The 10,263-nt window shown below is 40.5% G+C and overlaps 1 protein-coding gene across 3 annotated transcripts in view; it reads right to left on the reverse strand.

The window, feature by feature from the left end:
- Positions 1-1,159: 1,159 nt before the first annotated feature.
- The window catches only part of NR3C2 (nuclear receptor subfamily 3 group C member 2), a 315,216-nt gene continuing 306,112 nt past the window's right edge, over positions 1,160-10,263 (reverse strand). For all 3 annotated transcript variants that reach the window (XM_019534451.1, XM_019534450.1, XM_019534449.1), the window contains exon 9: positions 1,160-4,878. In XM_019534451.1, coding sequence (XP_019389996.1) covers positions 4,723-4,878 — 156 coding nt within the window. In that variant the 3' untranslated portion in view covers positions 1,160-4,722. The remainder of the gene's footprint in view (positions 4,879-10,263) is intronic.

Consider the following 10,263-nt stretch of genomic DNA (forward strand, 5'->3'; position numbering starts at 1 on the left):
CTGCCATATCCGCTGAGCTGTGGAACAGGAATCAAAGCAGGGTACTTGTATGCCAGGCAGAAGATCAGCCTCTCCATATAATATGTACACCCCAATTTTGGGTGGGGGGCTGATTTGGGAGGAAAAGGTACCTGTTGTATGCAATAAAATGTGGTATTTTGCCTTAACACTGCTGAGTCCACTATTACATAATCTTTCTTGCTGATAGTGTTGGACAGGCACAGGGAAGTCCAAGATTGTTGCTGCCTCAGTGTTGCGTCTGCACTCAGAAGTCCTGACTTCAGACCTAACTCCCATTTACTTCAGCAGGTTTTGGTTGAGTTAGGTTTCATATGTATTCCTCGGGCACAAACTTTATGCTCTTGGACGATAAGGATGCCTGTTCTAGAGGAGGATGTTCCAAGTGAGAATACAGGTGAGACTATCCAAGTCCAGAGACCGCTGTACTAAAGATTTTGGAAGGTCATTTTCTGTCTATCTCCATATGGAACGTGTTTTACCTTTTGTCTTGAACGGTCATAGTTGCCAAACTTGCTTAAGTGAAGCAAATGAAGGAAGCTCCCTAGGTGTGGGACTGCTAACCCATCCCCACTCAGCAATGTGAGCGCTACCAACACCCACTCTAAGAGGCTGGCAAAAATAGATATGCCCATTGGTGGCATGTCTACAACGTTCATTTACACCAGCTTAAATTTACTGTGCAGTAAGTTAGTGCGCAGTAAGTGGGAATAGGCCAGTGTCTATACATGAAAGCATTAAAGCGCATTAACACTGTTTATGGATTGACTTGGGACTGAAGTTAGTCCCAAGTCAGTCCAGACACAGTGATGCTGCTCAGTAAGGCATTTATGCATGCATTACCGCACAGTAATTACTTGGGTGTAAATTTGATAGCTGAGTAATACAGGTATCAAATTTATGCTCAAGTCCGCATTAGCCGCCATTTTTACTGCGTAGTATGGGCATGCACGTATAGCCGCGTACCCGTACTGCACAGTAATTGTGGTTACTGCACAGTAAAGTGCATGTGTAAATGTGGCCAGTGTGTATGAAGTAGAATACAATGTTATGTAACGTAGCTGATTTCATGAAGTCTAATATATGGCTTAGAAGTACACACAGGCTTGTTTCCAAGGAAATCAATGCACCATCAGTTAGCTGAGATTAAAGTGCAAGGGATTCTTGCAATCAAACCATTTTAATTCATATATATTTGTACAATTTATAAAAAAAAAAAAAAAAAAAAAAAATAGGTACTTGCAGACATTAACATAAAGACCAAACAATATTTTCTATTTATTGAAAAAGCTTTAACATACAGAAGCAAACCCCTAATTATAAATGCATCATTATGCATAGATTTTACTGTTTACACCATACTGCTGGCTGCTTTTATTTTTCATCCAGGAATCTATTTAAACTTCAAGAATTCTTAAACATTCCACTGAGTTTCCTGGCCTCAGAACTGCTGTCTATCTTATCAAGTCATTGACCTCCAGCTGAAAACATTGCTCTAAAAAAAAAACAAAAAACAAAACAAAAAACAAAGGAAAAGTCCAATCTTTAATAAAAGTGCATTAACTGTAGAATTGTTTAAATTCATAAATGGTTTAAACAAGTCAGTGAAAACACCACCCTGTGAATTAGCTTTTTGCATTATTGATTGTAAAGTATCTTTTAATAAGATTCTGATATTGCAAACTTTAGTCGTCTTCTATTTTACTTTGTGCAACTAAACAGTTACACAATGTGATGTAGTATTTCTGAAATACCAACTGAAGTACATCATTAAAACTATTTTACATTTTTAATTGTGTATACAATGTTTTTGCTGTATATCCCCATTTTTCCTTGCAACAAAATAAATTAGCTCAATCAACATAAGTCCATTTTTACAACAGACACTTTGAAGTTTATCTTTTTTATTTTGCAGGAGACAGATGCCTATTTCATTCTAAACAAATTCAAAATACTTTAACCTCTTTGTTGTAGCTAAAAACTATTTTTGCTGTACATTTCTTTTCAATAAAAAAGTGAGATGGCTATTCTGCTTAAGTGTTCTGGATAAGAGAATACTGCCTTTTAGAATATCTATATCCAATTATATCTACTACTTACATGATTTTTAACAAAAATCAATGAATGGTTTCATAAACAACAGGTGATTAAAGTAAAGGATTTATTGTAATCTGCTTACAGTTGTTTGCAAAGACAGACATACGTTTTTGCATAAAGATATAAATTGCTTTTTTTAAAACTAATTTAGTGTGTTTAATTGTATGAATTTTCTGTGAATTATGAATTGTACCAAACCAAGATTAAAGCAATAAGGTACAAAAATAAGAGCAAACAGATAATTTGGACTTGGGACAGGCATTTAACAGTGAAGTATAGAATATGGCTTTGCTAGTTTAATTAAGCAAAGTTACTTAGGGACAGAAAAAGAGCCAGTAACTTTGTTAATACAAAAAGCTACTGCAGACTGTATTCATCCAGAACCTGGAGTTGAATATAGGATTGCTGTTTTTAAGAAAAAGCAAACGAAAGGATGGTTTGATGACTGTTCTGTACAGTAAGCAACCAGTCTGCATGCTGTGTATTTCACATTGGAAGTTTGGGTTTCATATTGCTGTGCAGGTCAGTTGACTGTTTAAACATCTGCCTATGAATTAAATGTCCAAAACTGAATAATTTATGCATGTGCATGTGAACAGATATAAAAAAAAAACCCTCTTTGAATACAGTCTGTACAGATTATCCATTGCATAAGGCTGGTGTCATTTAAAAAGACAAGTAGTGTTGATTGGGTCTCGCTTCAGAGTTTGGAATCAAAAAGGGGGTGTGATTCTTTTTTTTTTTTTAACCTGGTATTTGCAAGAATGCTCCATTCGGACTGGCTCACAGGGATGCATTTTAAAAATGTCAGCGTTGTCCAGCCAGGACAGTTAGGAATTCTAACTCTGAAAAACTCTTCTACTTAACTGAGCACATGGTAAACCTCAGAGGAGTTCACCTGTCCTTTCTTCTACTCCAACATTATTCTTTTTATTTATAAACTGTGAAATGATGCAAATTGCCCCAAGAAAGGTTGGACCTCAGACAAAACAATTTTGAGAAAAACCTCAAGTTCAACTTTCAGTGTGAGTATTTCTCCCTGTTCATACTTAGGTCTGATTTTATTACAACAGCAATTGTATTTATCACTGAAACCCTATCTAGATAATCTGCCAGTATCAGCATCTTGCCATTCAGCTTCAGCAATCCAAATCTGTCCAGTTTACTTACTGTAGTGATTTGCATGTTCCCTTCGTCACACTCAGAGCTCACTCTCCCGCTGCACAATCAGAAGTTGTAATCTGACCTTTAAGATGTTGTATGCATCCAGTTGTAAAAGGAAAAAGTAAAGAATTTTGGGAAGGTTTATTTTTTTCCCCTCAAATTATTCAGCATTTCATGATTTACTCTTACCCTTCGAGTAAAGGAGTACAGGGGAAAGCTCACTTTATCATATAGCTGGCAAAAGCTTTTGGGAGACTGCAATTTGTCTTGTTAAATGAAACCTCCATAAAGCTGCAAACATGACATAATGTAGGTTTCTACAGAAATCCAAAGCAGAATTCCTAAAATGTGGTCAAGTCACATACACTTGGCAAGCAGTAGACAAAAAGGAGAAAAATGTACAGAAAAGTAGAAAGGTTTAAATACAACTGAAAAAGGTTTAAATGTGGGTATTTACAACAGACACTGTAGAATGGTAGATTAGATATGATGCTAAAAAAGGCACAGCTTTCCCTTTCTTAAATACACTGTAAACGGTTCATTATGCATGCAGAACATTTCACTTTACAAAAAATTACCTTGTTTGTTTAGACAAAGATAGTACTTAAATAGTCTCCAGCAAAATAGAATTCTTTCAAAAATACTTTCCCATTCATCCTATTAACCATTAAAGATTTTTTGTCTCATTTACAAAAGTTCCTTACACCTTATTTCAGGTCCTTCACAATTTATACATACAGCAATGTACAGTACAGCAAAAGACTGCGAAAAATTATTTGTAAAGCCAGCACAATAGATACTATAAATGGAAACTGGGGCATTTGTTTTAACATCTTATCCTTTTTAATTAAATAGTAAATGGACACTTAACACAGTGTATTATCACCTATGATGGATAACATGGGATAACAAATGCCTCAGGTGGGGATAACAAGAGTATTCCACACCAAATGTTCTGTTATTACTTTACACATTAGGGTTTTTGTATATATTTTTTTTTTACAAGAAAAGAATATTAATGCCCCATATTGACTTGACATTTTATGTGCAAACCAAGGGTAAGCTTTAAAAAGTTCGTATTAGTCCTTGAACCCTTTTAAAACAAGCAAACAATACCAGAAACTACATGGCATATTTAAAACTTCCATCTGTTAAAATATCAAAATCAAAGAGTTATTGACTAGATATGGCTTTTCATCCAGAGGAACGGGATCATTTCCTAAGTGTTTTGAGGATAAAGGGGATAATTTCCAGACATCTAGGTCTTGCCAGATCCAGGTCAACTGCCTTCCAATCCCCAAACCCTTCACATGATTTTCTACTATTCAGAGACTGTTGAACAAGTGTAAATAGCATGTTTAATTGTGGTTTCTTGGGTCCTTCATGAGTGTGGAATAACACAGGGAAACTTAAGGCAAAGTTCATTCATTAAGACATTTTCCATCACTTCCTGTGAAAGTACAGAGGCTTGGCATTCCCAGACTCCACCTTTGGTAGCTGGTCACTGATGATTTCCACCAGCATGGCTGGAAACTCGACTTTCAGTGCCTGAGACTCTCGGAAGGTGTAGAAACAGAATTCCAATAAGTCAGTAACAAGCTAAAAGGCAAAAAGGCACATGGAGTTACTAAGGAACATGAGATGATAAATTCTGTGCACAAGCATACAATAGTGCATTGGAATATTACCAAGAAATAATGTCTTTGTGCTAGTTTGCTTTCCAGAAGTAAAAATAACCCAAGTACCTGTTAGCTAATGCAGTCAACATCAGCAAATGGCGAAGAGAGAAACAAGATATCATGTATTTGATATTTCTAGGTGTCAGCAATGGCATATTTGACTTCTCTAATGACCCACTGGCCTCCGCTGAAGTTGTGAGTGCTCACTGTCAATAAAGATTAAGCCACCTACCCCTCTTTTACACTTTATACATTTCAGCTATCAGTTGTTGCATCTCTTACAACCTGTCAAATGATCAGACATCCAGTAAATCAAGTAATTTGGTTAACTTTATTGAGCTATCCAGGGCAAAATTCATGTGAAACTCCAACTGCAATTTGAGTTTTGTCCAAAAGAAAGCAATGTTTCTCGACCCTGTGTCTACTACTGGGATAAGTCAATAGTATTCCTAGTCATACACCCATGTCCATTTGTATGATAAGAGAGAAAACAGTCACATTTATTTGCACTTTCTTGTATTTTATTTTTTAATATCTATGTAGCACTTTCCATCTATTTACTGCCATCCAACTCACTAGTCCAGAGGAAAACTTAAGGCAATAAATATTTCTTTCAAGTATTATTAACAATTATTCATAATCTTTTCTCGTTGTTTTGCTTGGTTACAGCGTGTTCCTCTCAACTTCTATAAAACTACAGCTTTGATTTTCCTTGTGGTTATCTTATACTTAATTCCATTCTTTAGCTTCCTTAAGAGTTGTGAGGACTCTGATGGGTCTAACCTTGGCATAGCTCCTTTAGTGTGTGCCTGTCAGCCAATTTAATCTCAATATAAAATGGTCCCACTACACATATACTATACTAGCAATTTAGGCTGGAATGCCACAAAGCAAGCAGACACATTTTTTCAGTGGAAAGATTACTGTACAGCACAAAGCACTGACAACTCTAATCTGATTTCTACTTTCTCTCATTTTCTTCCTACTGTAACTTCTATTACTTGCAGATTAGACTCTTTATGTCTTGTCTACACCTTGTATGAACACAGACTCATAATCACAGAAAAGCAGGGCTGGAAGGGACCACAGGAGGTCATCCAGTCCAACCCCCTATTCAAGGCAGGATCATGCCTATCTAAACCATCCTACAGAAATGTTAGATTAACATATGCTTAACAATTTTGTGAACAGCGGTCTCACACAACTGCCAAGTACACTGCCTTTAATATAAAAAACACCTTAACCTGACATGGGTAAAGTAGGGGGACATGGACACTAGGGCTGAGCAAAACAACATCATTTCATTTTGACATTCATTTTGCCATTTCGACGGTACAGTATTTCATTTCATAATTTTGTTTTGTTCCGTCACAGTTTTGACACATTTTGACATTTCACCCATAGGCTATAATGGAGAATCATGAAAATGCCTAGAACTTTCATTTCTTGCCTGATTTGGATGCAAATTGCAGGGATGGTAGCCCCTTTTGAGGGCATGAAGCCTGCCACGTTTCAAGGAGATAGGTGCAGAGATTTCTGGGAAACTGCACCTCAAACTCTTCAAAGGACAACTCGTGACACTTGCCGGCAGCAGGAGCCTCCTGTCATTCGGCACAGATCCAGGGGCCCGCACCCCTGGGAGGGTTGCGCTGGACTCCTCCTGAGGGTGCGGGCCCCTGGATCTGCGGTGGATGACAGGAAGCTGCTGCTGCCTGAGACCGGTGCTGGGCACAGGCTGCACCCAGCACCAGGGAAGACTGATGCTGCCACTGGCTGCAGGCAGCAGTGGCAGCCTCCTGTCATCCGGTACGCAGGTCCGGGGGCCCACACCCCTGGGAGGAGTCCAGCAGTGCTGGGAGTGCAGGTTGAGCTCTGTGGGGCTGGTGGAGCCAGTCGGAGTGCAGCCCTGGTTCTCCTCGCCTCCCGCCACCAGGCTGCACACTGAGCTGCTCCGCAGCCCTATGGAGCTCAGCCCGGCGGCGGGAGGTGGGTAGACCCAGAGCTGTACTCCACCTCCCATCACCAGGCTGAGCTCCATGGGGCTGCGGAGCCACTAGGACTGCAGCCCTGGCTCTCCCCTGCCTCCCACCACCGGGTTGCTTTGAAACTCGAAATGTTTCGAGTGCCCTCATTTTGTTTAGAAGCTGTTTCAGAACTTCTTGTTTCATTTTGATTTCACTGTTTCCAGCTTGAAACACGTTGAAATAGCTTCAAAACGAAACATTCAGCAAAATTCTGCACAGCCCTGCTGGACACTGTCAATGTCCTGCCACTGCAAGGACAGAACATAGTTGATTAAGACATCCTCAAGAGATCCAAGAAGAGGACCAGGCCCCTGCTACACCGGATGGCAAAATATGACTGCTTACTTCTTGTAGTGTGTTTAGCTTTGTGTGTTAGCCATTTTATAGGGCAATATTTTGTAATACTCTATCCATAGACATGCAAATTGCAACTTAAATTTCTAATGGCAGTGATGTGTTTAAGGGACGACTGAAAATGTAAAGGCTAAAAATCACATTTTACTGTTGTCAGCAGGAGTGCTCTTTAGTATTACAGTAATGATAAAAATGTGGCAAAGCTTGTTGCAGGACCCAACCTACATCTATGCAAGCTTTCATTGGTTAATGTTTGCTATAAATAGCATATGCCCTTCTTATAGTTATAACTACTGGTTTATAATTGCAATAGAAAGTAAATATTTAAAAATTGGGAAGGGGAGGTTGCTTGTAATTTGTCTAAATGACATTCCAAAATCTTCCATTTTTTTAAAATGTCTCTCTGGGACTTGCTCACTGGTTTCACTTGCCCTGAAGTGAGAAGGAAATTGGCTTGGGGCACCTTGTGTTTTCCAGCAAATGAGAGACCTGTATCTAGGTTTCAATTAGCAGATTTTTTCCCACTGCAGTTCACAGAATCATTGCTCCCAATGGCCAGACACATCTAGTTTGTATGTGCGCTGCTTCCTGTGCAGCCTCACCGAACAAAAGCTAAAGAATATTCCTGTTTAGAGAATATTAAAGTTACATGATTGAGCATTCAGAAGTCATGCACAACTAATGCTGCTCCCTTGTGTGTGTGCATGATGATAAGACTAATTATATGATCCGAGATGGTTTCAGTATTGTAGAATTTTTATACACCTATGTATGACAACTCTCATTACTGAATAAATATGCCTGTACACCACACAGACGCCAGTAAAATGAGAGGTAATGAATGTGTGTGGATCACTGTTTCTCGCAAACAGTTTACTTGGTAAGTTCATAACAGAAAAAATGGATACTGTTCTTTTATGAGTATGCAATGACGTAACTGAAGACTCAACACACACATAAGTAGCAGATTTAGGGTGCATATCTGACTTGCAGAACCTGGACTCCGTCAGTAAATTTCACCTGTTTACACAGAGCTGGTTTTGGCCTATTTTAGTAGCTAATAAAATCAATAGATTTGATTCGCTCTCTCTTTTGATCATTCATACAACTGCCAGTTGAGTCTAAAATTAGAGGTTTACCAATATATTGGTGCTATATTGGATCAGCAGTGACAAAAGGAAAATTAACATTATCGGCTATTGGCTTTTTTTGGCCAGTACAGCTGATAATGTATCGATAAATATAATATGCCTTCTGGCCAGGGCCCCTGGATGCCACGTGCATGTCCACAGCATGCACATGGCCAGGAATGTAGCCAGGCAGTGTGGAGAGCAGTGCCATGCAGGTAAGTCTGTGGAGAGGCATGGGGGGGTAGATAGAGGCCTCCATGGTGAGGGAAAGAGTGGGGGCAGGGGCGGGGTGAATTCAGTGCCAACCAGGACAGTGAATGGGACCCTGGGCCTGGGTGGGGAGTGGGACAGAGCAATGGGTGGCTCATCCAGGGAACATGGGCAGGGTGGGGAAAGGGGGTGGCTCCCTGTTCCTGTGCACACCCGTAGCACAAGAGACAAGGAGGGGCATATACCCTCTGGATTTGTGCATGGGGTGGATGCAGGTTCTCTACTCTGCTGCTTTTGTCCTGGGAGCCAGGTGCCCAACTGCATGTCCTCTGCCCCCCTGGTGGCAGTGGGGGTGGCAAGTTGTACCTCCCGCCACTGGGCAGGCAGGAGACACAGCACAGCCAGTAAACAGGTCCTGGGGCAAAGGCAGCAGGGTGAACTGCCCCAAGCCCATAGCAGGCAGCTTGCCTCTACCTTTGCCCCACTTGGCTCTGCTCCTAAAAGCATCCCCAAGCTTAATGGTGAAGGCAGTGCTTGAACTAAAGCTCATTTGATCAGTTTTAGTTCCAAGCGCCACCACCACCATTTTTAAGCAGTGGGATGCTGATCCATGGTTTCATCCTGCTACCCCCTGCCACCCCAGCCCCAGGGTCCCATTCACTGCCCTGGCTGGGCAGCACCCCAGCCCCACTCACTGCCTCACTGTGGAAGCTTCAATCTGCTCCCCCCATGCCCCTTCCCCCTCCACAGATTTATCTGCAGGTACTACCAGATGAATATTCTACACTTGTCCTAAGTGCCTGTGTGAAAGTCACAAAGAGAGACACGTCCATATAAAAATGGACCAAAATGTAACCAAGTTACATTTCCAGGCACAAAGGGATTGAGGGGAACAATACTAATGATTCCTCTCCTAACAAGCCTACCTCATACCTATCACTTCCCCTGGCATAGGCCGTGCAAAGGTGTCTTTACAGTGTCCCAGGATGCAGAAATGTCATTGGAAGTACCTGAACTGTCCTGCTCATAAGGCATCCCTCCTTCATCTGTTACTTTAAAATGTTCATCATAACCGTAATGATGGGCACAGTATAAGTTTAAGTTTAAATATGCAAAGAGTTAAGCCAGGTATTGTCAAAGCTTTTCTGGAAAGTGAGAAGGAAGCTAACCAATTTAGAGTAGCTATTACTGGATTGATAATTGTTTTCTGCAAAAGATTTAGCATGAGGTTTTACGCCAGTGCATACTAACAGGATCGAGTAAATATGCCCCTATGACAAAGCAAGCTCGGGAGTGGTGTATGTCAGCTACTGTTCAATAACTACCTGTGTGCATGTACTTTCTCTTCTCTAAGTGCAAGGTACTTTGCCCCTCACAGGAAGTGGATTGCTCCTCCCTCTGTTTACTGCAGTTTACTGAGTGGGGAATTTCTTCCTTGTATTTACAGAGTAGCTCAGTGGTTGTCAGCCAGGGGTATGTGTACCCCTAGCGGTACTTTAAAAGATAATAGGGGATATGCAGAACTAATGTAGTCGATAAATGCCATGAGCGGCCACTACAGCAGCTGGGTTTGGCTGGTAAATGTGT

Source organism: Crocodylus porosus, unplaced genomic scaffold, assembly GCF_001723895.1.
Source record: "Crocodylus porosus isolate Cpor-Errol unplaced genomic scaffold, CroPor_comp1, whole genome shotgun sequence".
Classification (NCBI taxonomy): Eukaryota; Metazoa; Chordata; order Crocodylia; family Crocodylidae; genus Crocodylus; species Crocodylus porosus.